Here is a 19,857-nt window from a genome sequence, read left to right as displayed (position 1 = left end):
TTGGCAAAGCAGTAAGTTTTCACTTCGGTAAGAGAAAAAAATGCAATTTTTCAATAAAGCACGATGAAAGACTTCATACCGCTGTAACATCACGGGCACGGTACATTTTTAATGACTTGAGATCATTTTATTTTCAGGATTGTTTACGGCGGGGCGCCGGGCACCCTCCAGCACGGCAGGAGGAGCCCCGCAGCCGCTCTCCCCTCCCGTGACGGCCAGACACAGCTCCCCCCAGGCTCGGCGGCCTGACTCCCGCCGCGCAGCCTCCCCCGCTTCCCCCCCGGCCGCTCGGGCCCTACCGTCTGTTGGGGGCGGCGGCCTGCCCGCCATCACCCCCCGCTCCCATCACCCGGCAGGCACCGGCAGCGCTCCGGCCGGCGGCCCTGCACCTCCTCGGCGGCCTCCCCGCCTCCAGCCACCCGCCGCGCCCGGGGCGGCCCACGGGGTCTGAGGTCGCCATGACGCGTTTCCGTGGCGGCCGTTAACGGCCGTCGGCGGCGGGACTACAGGCCCCAGCGGGCCGCGCGCCGGCCATGGCGGCGGTGGAGGCTGCGGGGCAGGCGCCCGACTATGAGGCGGCGGAGCTGTACACCCGCGCCTTCCACCTCGGCACCCTCGGCCGCTGCTGGCGGCAGCAGCTGGGGCCGGCCGACCTCTCGCTGGCGGCGGAGGCGGCAGCGGCCGAGGCGGCGGAGGCGGCGGTAGCGGCGGAGCTGGGCTGCGCGGAGGAGACGGTGGCCGAGCTGCGGGCCGTTTGCAGGTGGCGGCCGGGCCGGCGGGCGGGGGGTGGAGGGGCGCTCCTGGCGGGGCTGCTTAGCCCAAGGAAGGGCTGGAACCACCTGGTATCTCCAGGCGGGGATTTGCGGCCCTAGAGGGAAGCTGTCGGCCTTGCTGGGTGGCGGGGAGGGGGAGGCCGCCCCGGGCCGGGGGTGCAGCCGTTCCTCAAGGGAGGCGGGAGGTGCCCGGGCAAAACCATTCCTGAATTGCCTCTCCTGGGTCTGTGCCACCTGGGGTTTTTATCTCCCGGGTAAATAGGCAACAGAGAAGGAAAACAGCGTTCTTTAGGAGGGTTGGTGCTCCACTGGCGGAAGCTTTATGTTATGGCCTTGAATTCATGAACAAACAGTGCCGTGCAGCATCTTCATCAATGATTTAGAGAGTGGGATCAAGTGCACCCTCAGCAAGTTTGCTGACAACACTAAGCTGAGTGGTGCAGTCGATGTGCCAGAGGGATGGGATGTCGTCCAGAGGGACCTGGACAAGCTAGAGAGGTGGGCCCAAGCAAACCTCATGAAGTTCAACAAGGCCAAGTGTAAAGGCCTACATTTGGATTGGGACAATCCTCATTATCAATACAGGCTGGGGGATGATGTGATAGAGAGCAGCCCTGTGGAAAAGGACTTGGGGGTACTCATGGATGAAAAGCTGGACATGAGCCAACAATGTGCGCTTGCAGGCCAGAAGGGCAATCGCATCCTGGGCTGCATCAGAAGAACCGTGTCCAGCAGATCCAGAGAGGTGATTCTCCCCCTCTACTCTGCTCTTGTGAGACCCCACCTGGAGTACTGTCTCCAGCTGTGGAGCCCACAGCACAAGAAGGACATGGACCTGTTCATTGGGTCCAGAGGAGGGCCACAAAGATGATCTGAGGGCTGGAGCACCTCTTCTGTGAAGACACGCTGAGAGAGGTGGGGTTGTTCAGCCTGGAGAAGAAAGGCTCCGGGGAGACCTTATAGTGGCCTTCCAGTACCTGAAGGGGGCCTACAGGAAAGCTCTGGAGGGGCTGTTTGCAAGGGCGTGTAGCGATAGGACGAGGGGCAATGGTTTTAAACTAGAGCAGGGTAGGTTTAGATTAGACCTAAAGAAAGTTCTTTACAATGAGGGTGGTGAGACACTGGAACAGGTTGCCCAGAGAGGTGGTGGAGGCCCCATTCCTGGAGACATTCAAGGCCAGCCTTGATGAGGCTCTGAGCAACCTGATCTAGTTAAAGAAGTCCCTGCTTGCTGCGGGGGGGTTGGACTAGGTGACCTTTCAAGGTCCCTTCCAACCCAACACATTCTATGATTAACTTCCCAAGTTAATTAAGTAAATACTTAGCTACATATTACTCGTTAGGTAAAACTTAAGGTATCTGAATGTGTATGTAGTTTTAGGAGGCCCCAGTTGCAAAATGAAAGGCATGCCTTATATGAAGAAAAAGAGCCAGGCAGCTGGTTTTTGTGAACATCATTTAGATGAGATCCGACAACATACATTGACTGTTGAGCTTGTTGGGATCCTTAGCCTCTGGTTTGTCAAGGCTGGTTGGTGGTGAAGGCAAAGTTATGCAAGTGCTTCTTTGTGCGAGGGATAGTGCTGTTTGCCCCAGCAGCTGGGGTGGCACTGGGGATGGGAAAGAAGAAATGTTCTCTTGTTTTGCACTGGTAACTTCACTTACATTTGCAGACCAATGAATTGCAAACTTGTGTTGAAAGAGGAAGAGAACCATCTAGGGGTTGCGGCAGCGGGGTCTAACATGCTAAAGCTGGAAGGCTTTCAGGTCACATGAATAGTGAGAATTGTCTCTCACCTGTAGAAAAAGCATGATTTCAGACTAATTCCTGCAGAAGGCATCACAGTTGATGGTTTGTAGCTCATCAGTAAGGAAGATGTCACATGACAGAGTTCTCCTGCTATCTGTGTAGCGACTTTAGCAGAACTTGTGCAAGTTCTGTCCTTCAGTTACTGTTTCTTCAAAGACACAGAAGTATTTACGAGCCATTTCAAATGCAAGATGGAGATTATTCACTTTCATACACTGAATAGAATGAACATAATCTCGGATGTGATGCAGAAGGCATAATTTGTTAAATGTAGCTAGAATTGCACTATATATTGAGCTCTTCTTGATGGCTTTTCCTTCGGTGCTCCACATGCAAGATGCATATGAAAAAATGCAGGGGGTATGTCAGGAGCATGCTCTTCTAATGTTTTCAGAGTTATATCCCAAATTAGGGGGATAACATGACAGCAAACCCCAATATTTTAAAAAAGGCTTTATTGAGACACTGCCAGCTATTCTTTTTCTAATGCTAACTTAGCTAAAACAATGCATTGCTTCAGCTGTCATAGTTCTGGTCACTAGGATAGTTTTTTACCATTACTAGGCTTAGTAAAAGTAGAGACTGACGTTTGTATTATAAAAGTATTAAAAACATATTAAAAACGTGTATTCTGGTGTGGCAGCAACTGTGGGAAATACTCTGCAAGTTTTCCCAGGGCAGAGGTAGTCTCTGGTTGCTCCTGTGCTGTGGCTTGTTCTCTGGGTAACCCTGTTGCTTGAGCCTGTCTGTTGCTGTCTTCATTTGAATTCCAAGCATATTTTCTATGCTTTATTTATTTTTCCCTTCATTGATTCTGCTTTTTCTTCTCTTCTGCTTTCTTCAGTCTACAACTGCTACACTTCACCTGCTGTCTGAGTTTGCTGGTGATACAGAGCAGTGCTGTCTGCTGCTGACTGTACTGTGGAAAGTGGTGCTGTGTAGGGAGAAGGTTTGGGAAAGAAAAAAAGGACAGGCAATCTGTGAAGGGGAGGGAACAGATCATCTGGCAGCTGCTTGTTGGCTTTGCAGGAGAATGAAGATAAACCTGCGCATCCTGGTGTGACCTTTCCCCTGTGCAGGCTGGAAATCCCAATCCCTAATCTCCATGTGCTTTTCCTTTTAAATTAAATAGTCCTAGCCTCTTGAGTCTCTCCTTAACATTGGCCAACCTCAAATCTCTACCTCTGATCACTTTCACTCGCCTGCTCTGAGCTGTTTGTATTCTTCCCTTGAGAAGAGCTGAAAACACTGGGCTGCACCAGGATCTGTTCTGTGGTGCTTTGGGGTCACACTGTCGTAAATACGGTTTTCTAGGCACTGAAATGAACACATCCTGCATATAAACACAGATTTTTTTTCTGGCTGTGAACTACTTGTAAGGGGACTTCTGACAAGTTAAGGAGATTTTCTTTGGGCAGAAGTCAGATGGGAAGACGTGGATACTCCGCCTATATCTATTTTTAAAATAGTAATAGGTTAAGAGAATCTTTCATAGACTCAGGATGAAATTTTTCAATATCCATAGTTAAATCTTTTTTAGCATATAGTGACATAGCATACTTTTAAGTATTCTTGATGATTTAGAGTCTCCTGGTGAGGAGAAATGGTGTAATGTTTAAATGCGGTTTAATTCTGTGCATTTCAGTGTGTGTGGTTGATTTTTTTTTTCTATTTTTTTTCTGTAATACATTCCTGCAAACAATGCAGGAAAGAAAAATCCATCTTCACTGACTTGAATTTGACTTAGTAAAGGTGCTTTGCATACTGCAAGTTGTACGCAGATAGTTGTTACACAGATTGCCTGGGTTTTCATCAGATTTTAAACAGCTGTAAAAATGGTGTTCATAGCTAGGAGATTCCATCATTAGTTCTCTTAAATGACCAAGGCGTCAGAAGGGTAAGGTTTTAAGTTTTGAACAAACACCTTAGCAGTCTGTGAGCGAAGAGGTTTACCTTGGGATTCATTATTTTTTAGTTTTGAGTGACTGAAGTACTTGAATGTTGGAGATGCTAAATTATGTTATTCTGTTTTGCCTTCTGGGTGATTTGTTGTGTGCATGTAGGGCAGGCTAAGATTCAAATCAATGTGGATTTTCGGTAGGTCAAGGAAGGTGAGGCTTGCAGATACCTTATTCCACTTCAGCCCTGATTCACCTTCTTGTTTTATTAGGAGGGGTATTTGTAAATATCTCTAGGGATGTGTTATAAAGCTGCATTAAGCTAGCATTAGCGTCTTAACATATTAGTATTTAGCGTCTTGTAGTATTAGTGTCTCAAAGGTGATGAAAGTACTGCCCTTAAAATGTATGCAATATAAGCACTGTATCTGCTTGCTATGAAATTATCAGGCAAAATACTAAAGCATCTTCTAATTTCTAGAACTGAGAAAGCTCGTGCTACAGGAATATTCTGAGAAAAGTAAAGTCACGGTGATTAAAGCCTTCACTGATTGTCTGTTTCCATGTCCAACTTTCCACGGACTTGCCTTTGGCCTTTTTATTTCTAGCCACCTTAAAATATCTTTCTAGGGGACATAAATTTCATGTAACACTTTTCATGCTTTTTTCAAGCGAGACCTTCAACTATTGTTCCTCAAGACTCTCCTGCAGTTCACCTCAGTGTCCATTAAACATTATGGCCAGTGTTTTCCCCTCTACCATAACTGAGTGCACTGAGTGTATTTGTCTTGCATGTAGGGAATATTCTGCGTGGGGATGTGGTGGAATCCTGTGCTTGTGGCTGTCAGGAGTGAGGTGTGTGCCTGGTGCAGACTTCTGTTGTTTGCCCTTTGATCTCTTAGGTGTATGACACTACTTAGCTTTCATTTCTGGAGGGATTAGCATATATTCTACATTTGTAAAGCCTAGTTTCCCCAGGAGCATGGACCAAATATTAGTGATGTGGTTCAGCTGGCTGCAGTGGAGTTACCCAGAAGGAGGTGCAGCATGGCTTGTGTAAAAGGCCATACAGCAAAGCCTTTCAAGGCTTCAGTGCATGCGATACAATGACATATGTCATGAATTGTTAGTCTAACTGAAAAATCTGAAAAAGGTGCTCTGCATGTAACATTCCTTTAGAAATTGAGGGTTTCTGACTTTCCAGGACTGAGAAGTGGTGGTGTCTGGGCTTGCAAGGGTCCGTGGAACTTGTCAAGGATTCAGTGTCAGTTTCTCTTTGTACTAGGTACCTTTCTGTCCTTAAAAGGAAAAAGGGGAAGCAGTTGCCAGCTATTTTACACGCTGTCTGCTTGGAGATGTTTTCTGGGGAACGTTCGTTTTTTTTTCCTGCAGCAGGCAATTAGTGGGCATAGTGTGGATACTAGAGCCCTAGTGTGGATCCCTGGCCTAGAACTGTGTGAGTGAAGGAAATAAAAGTATTGTTGGTGAGTTCTGACACTGTATGTATGAATAGAAGGGAAATGGGAAACTGTCACTTTTGATGTAGGTGAAACTTCACAGTGGTAGGTAATAGACGTTTTTGCGTCTTGCAAATAACATGTGTGGTGTTTAAAGAGTAAAATACACAGTCATTTCTTAAAAATGTCAGATCTTCAAGTGACTCGGGGCATTTTAGTGAATGGGGTCACAGGAAGACTTAAATAGTCTGGTCATGCAGGTAGGTTGTCTGTTCCACACGAGGGTCAGTTGTGAGTTCCTTTACCTCTCAGGGGCTATACATTTCTTCATTAGGTGGGCTATTCATAACACTAATCTACATTGAATGGAGAACAGCCCCATCTAAACGGCTAATGCTTGCTCTGTGTTCTCCAAAGTGCTGTTCTTCTCCTTTATGTTAGTTAAATTACTACTCCCCAGCGGTGGTTCCGTCTGCACTTGATACAGGATTTACTCAGTTGTCTCTGCTGCCACTTCCTCAAGTGGGAACCTAAGGGTAAGGTTTATTCTCTTTTCAGGAGGTTGTAACTAATTCCTGCATAGTTTATTTTAAAATGGTGCTTCTGAAGGAATCCCCCTTTCTCAGTAACTTGAAAAGAATGGGTTTCTGTTTGGGACGAAATTTGTAAGACAGGAAGGTTAAAACTCTTTGTGTGCTGCTAGATGGTAAGAAACTAACTTAACAATAGTAAATTCAAATTATCTTTAATACAGAGTGACTTTATTGGGTCGTCAGCACTAGGCCATCTACCCCCAGCCAAAATTTTGTGTCTGACTCTTGCTTATGGTTAGCTGATACAAGTTCATTCCAAACTTCTATTTCTCAATTACTGTATACTCCTGTCCGGTTCCACTCTAAAGGCTTATTCATTACTGCAGTGATAGTATTACTTAGCTAAGTATTGTTGACATGGGGAACATTATCAGACTATGGGGAACATTATCAGATTATAATGAAAAAGAATAGAATCAAATCATAAATTACATTGAGAATAAATGGTACACTCCAAAAATTTTTCCTGGACTTTACCAATGGTAAAGAGCACAAGAGTTTGCTGGGATTCAAACTGCCCATGGACTTGGGCGGTGGACTTAGGCAGTGTTACAAACCCTGATGTTACGTGGTCTGCAAACAGTACAGAGACAAAAGAGATCAAGTCTGATTCAAAGCAGGTGATATTACTCTGTTTTAAATAGTGTTTTCTCAGACTTTTTTAAAGTTAGATAAAATTCTTTTGTGGCTAATACAAAATTATTACTGTCTTTGAGTCAGCATTATTCTATAGGTTTCTAAAACGGTAATTGACACTGTTAGCCCCTATTATAGTGTTAGCCCCTATTATAGTGTCTAATCTGGTGCCTTCAGGTGGATCGTTTGGTCTGTTTGCGGAATGCCGTGGGGGAACTTTATATTATAAAACTGTGGCAGGAGAGCGGATATGGTATTCCATAAGGTTCACTTATTTTTAGCGTGTTTATGAGAAGTTACATCTTCATTTATGTTATGAAAACCTAACATTTGTATGATCAGTTTAAATCATTGCTGCAGCCAAAACCAGTTCCGCTTTTCCTTCCCACATCCTGCAGTGACTTCTTCTGCAGCAGAAAACTATGGTTAGCTTTACTTTGGTTTCTGTGCGAATACAAGAAGAGTGAGGCTGAAAAGGGTTTCCGGATGGCAAGAAGGATACAAGGAAGAATGGGCCTGTCACTTCTAGCAGAAGTGTTGTCTTATTCCCACTGGAAGAAGTGTGGCATAAAGTAATGCCTTAAAACAGCAATGACAGCTCATGTAAATGTGGTGGCTCGCCCAGGTTCATACCTATGGAGGCGTGTGTTAGCTTTACCGTATAAGTTGATGATTCCTTTTGGTTGAATCTGTTTTGCGATGTGTCATCAGAAAATCAGAGTAGGTGGATAACATTTGAAAAAGTCAAGTGGTGTTTTTAGTTTATAGTAAGTATTGGACACACATTTTGAATGGGGCTTGTTAAACTTCTCTAGACAGCTATGCTCCATTAGGCAGAATGCAAAATAAAGATAAAATTTACCCAGTCTCTGTGAAAGCCAGGTATAAACTCCAGGACTCTTTGTCTTCTGGTTCTTTATCTTAACAACGGTACTGCCCTTTTGCCCTGAATTAGGCTATACAAACTATATCTTGTTTATTCACATTTTGCTTTCTTTGTTCCTTTTAAGAATAGCTCAACTGATTTTTCATTATGAAGTAAGTATGAAAAAATGTATAATGGTTATTTTCTTTGTTGCTCTAGCATTGATATGTTAATGTCTTCTGATAAAGAAAAGGACCCAGATGTTATTCCTGAAGATAGCAGTCTGCAAACTCTTCGGTATGTCATTATGGTACACTCACAGTATGCTGATCTGGGGTGGGGTGGCAAACAAGCACACACAAAAGCCTGGCTGGCTGCTTGTTCTTTTTCCCGGCGGTGGTGCACTTTCTGAAGCAGAAATACCCTCAGGGCAGAAACACCAGCTAATGACAGGGTAATTGGTATGAGCCTCTGCTTGAATGCTATTATGAATTTTTTATTAACATACACAGAATGTGCCATCTTTCTTATTGGATTAATTTAGGATTTCTGCACGTAGGTACTTTTGGATTAGCGCCTAAATTTTGAGCGTGCGGGGCACTTCTCATAATCACATGTAGGAGGTTTCTCCAAAGCGTTGTGAAATAGATCTGTAGCTCTTACCTCTAGTAACCCACAGTCACAGCCAAAGTGTAAGTACTGAAGTTGTAGCCAGATACCTCTTTATCTGAACCCACTCCTTATACAATTCTATAAAGATACTACTGGTGCATATCTATGAATATACTACTAGTGGATTTCAGAGGTTGGGCAATATGTGTTAAGTTTCTATCAGTTAGTGAACTTTGAATTCGACCAGTTCAGGCCTTTGCTGTACTTGAATTTCAGTTTGAGTAGTTTCAGTCTTAACACAAGAAATGTGTTAAGGTTGTGATCAGTGTTAAGTCCAATTGTTACTGAAAACCTTCAGGAAGGTCTGGAGGGTAAATAGACTTGTCCCAGAAGTTAAAAAGGATTTGGTATTCATGCAGTGGTTAAATACATGTATTTTAGTAGCTATTCTATGTATGATACTCTTCCTTCATCAAATGATATTGAAGTTGTTTTGGGAAAAGTATCGATCTCATGGGGTTAATGGTATTTGTGGGTTTTTTTCTTGAACATGAATTGAGTTTGTCTGAAGTGGGAGGGATAGTTGAAACAGGTTCCTCAAAGGTACCAAAGTGCTCTTTCTAGGAAAGCCTCTTCAAACCACATGTAATTTGTAGATTAGGGGACAGAAAAACACAGTCTGAAATCCACAAGCCGGCCTGTGGTTTTATGGGTGTCAGGAGACTAGGCTATTGTAAGTTAGTCTGTCATATTAAGACGGCCAGAAGTCCGTCTCCTTGAAAGCTGTACTGTAGTGGCTTGTGTCATGTAAAAATACACCTAGAGATTCTGCATGGAAGTTGCTGAATGAAATTTTGTCCTGTGTTCCTGCCCCGCAGAATTAGAAAGAAGGCATTAGACAGGAGAGAAGAAACAATCCTTGTGGATCGGGCTTGCAGACAAGAAACTCTCGCCTATGAGATGGTAAGTTCCCCGTCATCTTGTAGGATCTCAAGAGTTCAGCACAGCCAAAATCTAATTTCTGGTTGCCTTTTTTTTTTTTTTTGATCACTGTGAATCTCTATGCACTTTAAATGTTTGCAGATATGAGTTTGCAGGTAATGATTAAAGACATTTTATAGAAAGCTAGGACAGGAACTCTGCTCTTACAGTTTGTTACTACCGGTTGTAGTGAGGAGGAGCTCCAGCTCATTACCACTTTTACTTGGTTGCTACTAAAGCAGTGTGTAGGAGATCAAGTGTACTGAGCCTCATGTGAACTTATTTCAGAACTAGACAAAATGCATGAAGTTTTTGCTCCATGGACTCTAAGCTTTAGTGTGCAACTGACTGTGAGCTAGTTTATGTAGGGCTTAAAGAGGAAGACTAAAGAGGAGCATGGTGGCATAAAGTTCCTAATTCTGAGCTTTGTAACCCAAGTGTCTCAGCCATTCTGAGTTGGCAAGAACCAGGAGTGTAGTGATCAGCTCCTCATAAGCCATCTTGGAACTCCTTTAACTATGCTTAGTACCTCTTTTTTAATTTTTCCTGTTTAGGACTTTAATGGTTGTGAAGAAATCTTAAAGTTCATAAATTCTGCAGTGCTGTAGTCCGTGGCTTGAACGAGCAAGCCACAAACTACTGTAAAAATTAGGGATGGAGGTATAGTGAGGAAGGAGCCTAACTTGTGACTGTTGAACATTTTTTCCCCTTGAAGTTTCCTCGTCTGTCATGAGTGATCTTGTTTCAACTGTCCAGAGGCCCAGGCGCATGACTTATCAGTTGAGATGCAACAGCCGTGTTGGACTCTTAGGCTAGGGTATATCTGAGAAAATATTTGCAATAGAAATCTTCATAAAGAGTTTCAATGAGTTGTATCTTATTTCGGTTCCTGAAGAATGAGCACATAGTCAGTTACTGCATCCTTTAAGTAAGCTGTGGTAACTGGTTTCTGAGTTAGAGCTAGGGGAGCATGGTGTCCTAGAGCAGGATGAGTGCAGTAAGAAACATGAGTTTGGAATGTGTCATGTGAAGAAGGAAGGTGCAAGGGACAGTGCACAAGTGTCTCTGAACTGAAGTCTCACAGCAGTCCATGCTTCTGTTATTAAATCTAAAGAACACTTTGTGCTGGTACGAAGTGTTTGTGCCGTCAGTATTCTCTTTTGATTTGTTGAAAAAGGAGGAAACTGACTGCCACAGAAAAGTGCCTTCCCTCATTCTCACATCTGGGCTACATCTTAAGCACAAAGTAGGATGGAAATGTGGAAATGCTTCCATTTATTTTCTAAAACTTAGTAATGTGGCAAGGGCAGTGCTGGATTTTGACTTTGGATTTTGGAGAAATTGAGACCTTAGCTATGTCAAGCTTCCCAAATAAGAGGAAGTGTTGCACTAATTTTGATTTCATATACTTCATCCTATGGCTGGTTTCTAGGTCAGTCTTTCTCAAGTTGAGCGTTGCAATCCCCCTTGACACATGAAAGCATTCAAAGAGCATTTCAAAGCATTAAGCAATGGAAGTTGGTAGCAGCGGGGTTCCATGAGGGCAGAGTGGCAGCAGGCTTTAATTCCTTTATGCAGGGCCTCTCAATAGCCAAGGAGTACCCAACAATCTCGTACTTACTGAAAGGATCTCAGCTTCTCCAGAACTGAGAAATGAAGGAAAATGCTTGAAATCAGTAATTACAGCAGTTTCTCATCTTTCCATCTTGGAGGAAGTAGTCTGTTATCAATTCAGTAGGCTGCACAGTTATAAACAAGTTACAGTTAGAACAGCATTTCTCAAACTTTTATCCAGGGGCTATGATATATAAGTGATTGCTAATATAATAAATATATATATATGTATCTTGATTTTTCCAGGAGTCCCATGCAATTGGAAAGAGGCCAGAAAATCCAACAGATCTAGTTGAGGAGGGAGAACTGCTTTTAACTCTGAACATCTTCTATCCTGTCATATTTCAGAAGGTTGGTACTAAATTCTCTAGGTTGTATTCTGATGTCTCTTCCCTACCTGGATAATAAATACCTTGTTTTCCCAAGCAGTTAAAATCAGTGAGTCCACTGAGGAGCTGAGGCAAAATGCTGTTAAAAATCTCGTACAGAGAAATAATGTGCCATATGCTGACAAGTGATTTTTATTTGAAGCTTGTATGTGCTTTTCTTCATAGCATAAAGATCACAAACCATATCAGACAGTCCTTGTACTGGGCAGCCAGAAGCTCACCGAGCTGAGAGACTCTATTTCCTGCGTCAGTGACCTCCAGATAGGTGGTGAGTTCAGCAGTCAGCCAGATCAAGCACCAGAGCACATCAGCAAGGTAAAACCTTCTATGTGGAACCCTCTACATGTGTAGGAGTTTTGAAAACCTACAGGAGAGAGGGAGGCAGAGTTCTGTTTTTTTTTTTTTTTTAGTTCAACACTAAATTCAGCTGCATTGGTTCTGCCTGCGGGTTGCACTGCCGATAAATACTTCCTGGTGGTGTTACCAAGCTGATTTATTTTGTGCAAAAATTTTGCACGCACATGTGAAGGGGACAGGACTGCAATAATTCTCTGTCATTTCAGCAAAAAGTATTTTGTGGTGTGGTCTGTCCTGATCAGGTGTACTGGGTCTGGCTGGGATGGAGTTAACTTTCCCCACAGCAGCCCATGTAGTGTGGTGCTTTGCATTTTTGGCTAGACAGGGTTGATAACACACCAGTGTTTTGGCTATTACTGAGCAGTGCTTGCAGAGCCTCAAGGCTGTCTCTGCAGGGTCTCCCCAAAGCTGGCGTGCTGGGGGTGGGCAAAAGGCCAGAAGGGGACATAGCTGAGATAAACAGGGACATAGCTGAGATAAACAGGAACAGCTGACCCAAACTGACCAAAGGGACGTCCCAAGCCATGTGATGTCCTCAGCGATAAGAGCTGGAGGAAAGGAGGGTGAAGGCCATTCATGGTTAAGGCATTTGTCTTCCGAAGCAACCACTACTCATGCTGAGGCCCAGAGGAAGTGGTTGGACATTGCCTGCTGGTGGGAAGTAGAGAATAAATCTCTCTTTGCTTTGTTTCTGTGTGTGGCCATAGCTTTTCTCATTAAACTTTCTTTGTCTCAACCAACAAGCTTGCCCGACTGATTTTCTTCCCCCTGTCCTGTTGAGGAAGGGGAGTGAGAGAGCAACTGGGTGCAGGGTCTGGCAGTCAGCCAAGGTCAACACACTACATCTTGCTAATTTTTAAAATATTATTAAGCTTTTTTTAAGTCAGTGCTGTGCAGTTAGTTAATTTGTGCAATTTGGGCAATGATGCTTGTGTTCCAGTTCTGTGTTTGTGTAGAAATCCGTGACTGCTATGATGGGGATGGAAATAAGAGAAGAGCACTAAAATAACCTGTAATGGCTTGAGAATAATATCAGCAGAGGAACTGCATAGCCAGCAATCATATAAGCCTCATTGTCACATCAGCATCTAAAACCACTGCAAAGCTTTTTTTAGAAACCTGTAGAATGAGGTCTCTTAATATAATTTAGATACCTAAATTGCTTGGGTTTTGACATGTTCTTGTTTAAGGTGTTCAGTCTCTCATAACAGTAATGCAGACTTCTCTCTCTGTCTCTCTTTCAGGATCTCTACAAATCTGCTTTCTTTTATTTTGAAGGCATCTTTTATAATGATAAAAGATACCCAGAGTGCAGAGATCTGAGCAGGTACAGTATTTGTAGACATTGACTAAGGAAAATCTTAAGGTACAGGAAATTTATTTCGTTTATGATTTGTGCTGTGTTAAAGACTGGAATGTCTAGAGTATGAAGCTAGAATGGACTTCTCTTACTATCTTTTCATGTTGAATTGGTTTTTACATAGAAGTTTAAATTTACCTGCTGTACTTCTTTCCACTCACTTCCCTTCTGAAAAGGGCATGAATGCATTTTTTCCCTGCAAATCCCGGTTTGCTCTGTTGGGATGGCATTGCTGTGGAAGGTGACAGGTGCCAATCTGTACTGTGCCAAAATGCCCTCTCTAGTTGTCATGACCACCAAAAGACTTGCCTGTGAGGTAGAAGATGGGTCAGAAAGGCAAGAAGCTCAGCTGCGTGGAAGTCAGTTGTTCTGCTCAGTCTTGCAAATACGCTGAATGTCTTCATGGGAGAGTCAGCAAGGGGACTGTGTGACTGTTGGGAAAAGAAATCTGAGATGACGTTGCCAAGAGTCTCAGGTATCTCTTGTTTGGAACTGGAGCTTACACTGGTTGAGCACAAATAATATCCATTTAAACTACACATAGTAGTTTATTTTATGGAAGTATGGGGTTGTTGACACACTAGTGAGATTTAGGAGATCAAGATATTAAAATGGATGGTATGGAAGAGCTGTGAGTTTGGACTCTGTTATGCCAGACTTGGTGTGTGACTTCAGAGAAGTTAATTATTTTGCACCTTCTCTTTCTGTCTGTGAGCAGCAATGATGTCCATGGAAGGGCTTGTGATAATATGTGCAGTTGTAGAAGTGAAATGCATTGTACGTAGGAGTGTGCTGAAAAGCCAAGAAATAATTGCAACAGTCACCAGTGCCCTTCCAGTGCTAAATTTTGGAAATGTAACTGTACAGTTGACAGCTTTGTGTTTCTCTTTGGCGTAAACAAAAAAAGCTTTTTAATACTTTAAAACAAAGTTAGTGACCAAGGGAGCAAAAATGACCTGCTGGTAACTTGAATTATTAAAATGCTGATTTCCATCTTTTTAACCGTGTCCCAGTGAAGAATTTTGCATGTGCCTCAAGGTCTTCCTTTTCTGTGCATTCAGTGTATAGCATTGCTACGCTGATGACCTTTCTGTTTTCAGAACAATTATTGAGTGGTCAGAATCTCATGACAGAGGCTATGGAAATCTTCAGTCTGTTAAAATGGAGGACTACAGGTTTAATGATTTGTTCCTCAAAATTGGCTTTCCATACCTTTTCTGCCACCAAGGGGACTGTGAGCACATCATTATCATCACAGATATAAGGTAAGTTACTGCTCTTTGGGCGTCCTAAGGCAGTTGAAAGCAAGCCCTGTGTGGACATTAAATGTTTCAGACACTAAATGCTGAATATTTGTTAGACTAACTTTAAGATTATCCTGCCGCCTTCTGCAGGGCTTATTTAAGATTTTATTCCGTACACACATGACTACCTCTGCAAGGCAGAAAGTAATCTCCCTTGCATTTTTTTTCTTTTAATAATTTGCCCACATAAAAAGACTGTTTTCTAACCAGCATGGCATGGCTGTTGTAGTGGCAGCCACAGTGAAAAGCTCTTCCTGTGCAGACCCAGCGTGTGGCAGATTTACATACTGATTCTGGAGCACTGGGAGCAGAATGCTGTTAAAGACGCTGACGAGTCAACTGGACTTGTTAGTTTAGACTTGGTGCTAAGGGGCAGGAACTGAAAAGAGAACAGATGAGTGGAAATAGTGGGCTGCAGTGGATAGGGAAGGGAGAGAAGGAGGTGGTGACGGTGGCTGTGAGGTGGCAACCACATCAACAGCAGAACTATTGTGTATACTCTGCCAGTGCATAATGTGTAGAGAGAGCACTCCTCTGATTATCTGTAGTGGGTGACACATCATTTTCAGTTCCCAGAAGCCTGACGTACCTAAGCATTGTTAATAAATGGTGCCTCCCAAGAAGAATACAACCCAAAGAAGGGCACAGATGTTACAAGTAGATGATCTCAGGATAATGAGCCTCTAAACACTCATCTGGTGATGTTTTTGCCTATTAGTCTATGTAGGAGATAAAAGCTTTCAAAAGACGCTCTAAAGTGGGTGGTTTGAAAAATTCTGAGTTACTACACAAACTGAATTACTCCTGACCATAAAATCCACAGATGGTACAACTAGCTGTCTATCTCAAGGTCTTCTATCTGTGTTAAGAAATGCTAAGCATAGTTTACACAGGAATTTAAATCATTGTTTATCTTCAGTGTCCATGCTTATGTTCAGATAAATTCCAATGTGGCTGAGTCTTTATTGTTTTTTATGTATTTATTTATTTCCCTCAAGGCTCATTCATCACGATGACTGCCTGGACAGGAACCTCTATCCCTTGCTAATCAAGAAACACTGGTTATGTACCAGAAAATGCTTTGTGTGCAAAATGTATACAGCCAGGTACGCTACATTCTCAATCCTTTTATCTTGCCTTCTTAAATAAGTCTTTCTGGGTGCTGCTACTAACTTAAAAAAAAATAAAAATCAAAGCTCTGTATGTATTTGATAAGGTGCGTGAATAATCTTCATGCAAGTATTCTGAAATCTTACCCTTCAGGCAGTTGTCCTCTCTCTCCCTAGGAAAAGGCCTCCTGCAGGTAGTGTTCATATGGAGATGATGATTAAGGATGATCAAAAGAACTGAAATGATGAAGAGGTTCATTATTTGTCTCATGTTCTTTTCCATACATAGAGCTCGGCTCTTGATCAATTACTTTTGAAAATCTTACTTTTTGGGGAAAACGTTGCATTTTTCCCCAAACATGATTCAAAGAACAAGACATGATTCAAATTCATTTGCCAGAAGTCATACAGAGCTTTCATTAAATCTAGCATCTATGAAGAGGGACGTATGGACTGGTCCAACTTTAATATAGTAAAATCTAGAGATTTTTAAAAGGCATGTAGCTTTCCCCATAGGTAAACTCATAACCTCTACCTGAGAACTCTGTGCTGTGGAGCTGTACTTGAAGGAACATTTTGTGATGCACAGATTTTCTGCAGTTAAGATAGCAGCAGGTGAATTCCGTACTCTTTATTATACAGTTTAGTGCTGTTTACTTAGACATGAGAAAGCTTTTCAGTAGACATAGTAGAAATTTCTCTAAAGAAGTTCTATAGGCTAGGCTAGGCTCCCTGATTTTGTAGGTCTGAATGGTTTATTTACAAAAATACCCACTGCTCAGTTTTTCCCCCAGGGCAGCTTACACTCTTAGCCTCAGTTTGACACAGCAGCTGTGTCCTTGTTTTCCTGCTTGTTTGGCCTTTGACTTCCCTGGAATCAGGCAAAGAGCCAATTCTGCTTGTGATGGGAGCCCATCCTTGTGTTCCTAGCAGAGCCCCGAGGATGCCTTCACAAGTGGCTATAATGTGTGAGGCATAAGGGGAGGTGGAGCCAAAGGGTCAATATGGGGGAAAGATGGGATGGGGAGGGCATTACCAGAGGTGATGTAAATGCATTAAATTAAAACCAGGATTAAGCACTAAGCTTAAGTGGGGAGATGCTAAACCATGGATAGCAGAACTGCTTTGGCTGGCTGTCCTGCATGTTCTAATCTGTGCCGATAGCATCTTTAATCACTAGAGGCTTCGAGCTGTCATGGCCTCTGAGTGCTACCATAAATTAATTAATTTGGTGGCATGGCAGGCCCTCCTTGTACTGGCAGCAATGTTCACGTTAACTTCAGTGCTTGCTGGAGTGAGCGGCAATCCTCTCCTTGTCTTGTCTGCATCATCCAGGCCCTTCTTTTAGACTTGTAACTGGATTTGGGTGTTACTCAGAGTAGTTTGGGTCAGTCACATGTCTGCTCTGTATCACAGTTTATTACCTTAAGGGAAAATTAGATTTATCTTTTGTGACTTAAAATAGCCATAGGGTAGACAGAAGATTCCTATTAATTATTTTTTTTGTTATGCACTGTACCATCTACTCAGGTTTCAGGAGTTGCTCAGGAAATGCTGCTGTACTGATATAAGGTGGCAGCTGGGATTGACATGGAATGGGGCTGGAGTTTGGAAAAGTGCTGGATGCCTGGGGTGGGAGACAGGCAATATAGGTAGTATCTGATCAGTATAGCATTAATACTGAAGTTTATTGCTGCCATCCCCACCTCTGAGTAAAATGTTGAGATGTTTGTCACAAATGTGTTGGATTCACATGGAAAAAACTTGTATTTTGTAATTTGCAGGTGGGTAACCAACAATGACAGTCTGGCACCAGAGGATCCTTGTTTCTTCTGTGATGTTTGTTTCCGGATGCTCCATTATGATGCAGAAGGCAATAAACTGGGGGAGTTTCTTGCATATCCTTATGTTGATCCTGGGATTTTCAACTGAAACTGACATGAGGCAGAATGAATTCAATGAACTATGTTGGTGAACCTGTTGCTCTGTCTGCTACAACCACCAGACACCTTGAATTTTGAGTGTACTACTGGGTTTTGGGTTACGCTTTTAATCCTCTCCCCTGAGGTGGAAGGATCCCTTGGAAATTCTGCCAGCTTGTTTGATGGCTCCTTATGCTGAATTCTAACATGGCAATTGGCAGGGGGGTTGTGTGGGTTGGTTTTTTTTTTTCCTTTCTTTAGCAGCAGAAGGGAGTGGCCAAAATGTGAATTTACTCTTTCATTTAACTATTTCTCCTTCCATATGCTATCTTTCACCCAGCCCCTTACTTCTTTCCAGTAAAAAGTTATGGTCAAATATATATTTCAAAACTGCTGTCCCTGCAGATTAAGTAATTTTGCTAAGGCCAGTCCGATACTTCCAATAAGGCAAAGAGAAGCTGGCCACAATCCGGCTGTGGGAGTTGATCCTGTGCTTAACTACAAAACAGAGAACTCCTCGTATTAGAAGCTGCTGTTTGTTGGCAGTAAAAGCCCAAGCAGGTGAATGGAGACTTGCAGCATACAACTATGTGTTTACACTTGCAGCCTAGAAAGCCAGCCCTATCCTGGGCTGCATCAAAAGAAGCATGGCCAGCAGGTCAAGGGAGGGGATTCTGCCCCTCTACTCTGCTCTCTTGAAACCCCAGCTGGAGTACTGCGTCCAGCTCTGAAGTCTTCAGCACAGGAAGGACATGGACCTGCTTGAGTGGGTCCAGCAGAGGGCTACAAAGATTAGCAGAGGGCTGGAGCACCTCTCCTGTGAGGACAGGCTGAGGGAGTTGGGACTGTTCAGCCTGGAGAAGGCTCCAGGGAGACCTTATAGCGGCCTTCCAGTACCTAAAGGGAGCCTATAGGAGAGACAGGGAAGGGCTTTTTATCAGGGAGTGGTGCGATAGGATGAGGGGTAATGGTTTTAAACTGAAAGAGGGTAGATTTAGATTAGATATTGGGAAGAAGTTCTTTACTGTGAGGGTGGTGAGACACTGGAACAGGTTGCCCAGGGAGGTGGCGGATGCCCCTTCCCTGGAAGTGTTCAAGGCCAGGCTGGATGGGGCTTTGAGCAGCCTGGTCTAGTGGGAGGTGTCCCTGCCCAGGGCAGCAGGGTTGTAACTACATGATCTTTAAGGTCCCTTCCAGCTGAAACCATTCTGTGATTCTATGAACCAGGGGCTTCATCTCTGCATCCATCCCATTTAACGCTTTGATGTAGTGGCATGGTTGACCCATTATCTCTGAAACAGTTGTGAAAGACAGACGCATGTTAGCTCATCAATACTTGTGTGAAAACAAGGTGGATTTGACGTACTTGCTGAATACACAGTACCTCTTTGTTCGGTCAAAGGGGTTTTGCTACAAAGGAATGGTCAAAATCAGGAAATGCCTATGTGAGAATACACGTTTATTTTGAGTCAATATCTTTACAAAGAGACTTTTGACGGTGAAAGTGGAACGTTAGTTTCCTAAGGCAATAAAATAGATTTTGTGCCTAGAAGTATGTAGAAATATGCAAAATCCAGTGCAGAGTAACTACCTGCATCTGGAAGATGAATGAGAAAGCTGCTGTTTGATGGCCTAGCTGTATGGCCATGCTTGTTAGTCTCTCCCCATAGCAGCAGGCTGTTGTGAAACACTAGCGTGCTGAAACTCAGGATCTCTGGCGGCCAAGCATCATGGTCATCTGCTGAGGACAATTTCATACTGGGAGCTGCCACGGCTATTGATCTTTCAGGTTTAACCTGAGGTACTGTCTTTAAGATCTCAAAGCTATCCGGTTTTGCTAAGTAAACACCTTCCATTTCATTACAGAAGTACATACCCATCATGCATATGAAAAGTTTCATAAGCAATTGTAGCGTGTAGTCATTACTTGTGTGTTTTTACCTTTGTGCAGGACATTGCTGTATTCAAAATCTTATAGTTAAGATTGCTATATTGCTGTGAGCTAAAACTTCTTTCTGTGCTGAGTTTTAACTTCCAGTAATCCCATAAGTGGATTCTGCGTTGTAAATACAGGCTTCAATATTTAATCATTAAACTTTTTAAATGCCTGTGGCTTGTTACTTTAATTTCCCAAGGCAGCCAGTGTGTTACTACAAAGTGCTACTGTAACTGAGTGC

General features: G+C 43.2%; 1 protein-coding gene across 1 annotated transcript; it reads left to right on the top strand.

The window, feature by feature from the left end:
• The first annotated feature begins 234 nt into the window (after nt 1–234).
• Nucleotides 235–18,060, top strand: SNAPC3 (small nuclear RNA activating complex polypeptide 3). Its single transcript, XM_063321516.1, has 9 exons — nt 235–760; nt 8,252–8,329; nt 9,523–9,607; nt 11,486–11,590; nt 11,794–11,943; nt 13,230–13,312; nt 14,446–14,610; nt 15,648–15,755; nt 17,543–18,060. The coding sequence occupies exons 1-9, from the start codon at nt 534–536 to the stop codon at nt 17,688–17,690; spliced, it is 1,149 nt and encodes a 382-aa protein (XP_063177586.1). The 5' UTR covers nt 235–533; the 3' UTR covers nt 17,691–18,060.
• The last annotated feature ends 1,797 nt before the right edge of the window (nt 18,061–19,857 follow it).

The sequence above is a fragment of the Chroicocephalus ridibundus genome, chromosome Z, assembly GCF_963924245.1.
Source record: "Chroicocephalus ridibundus chromosome Z, bChrRid1.1, whole genome shotgun sequence".
In the NCBI taxonomy this organism is placed as follows: Eukaryota; Metazoa; Chordata; class Aves; order Charadriiformes; family Laridae; genus Chroicocephalus; species Chroicocephalus ridibundus.
Note: the sequence above shows the minus strand (reverse complement) of the source record. Positions and strands in the feature narration are given on the sequence as shown.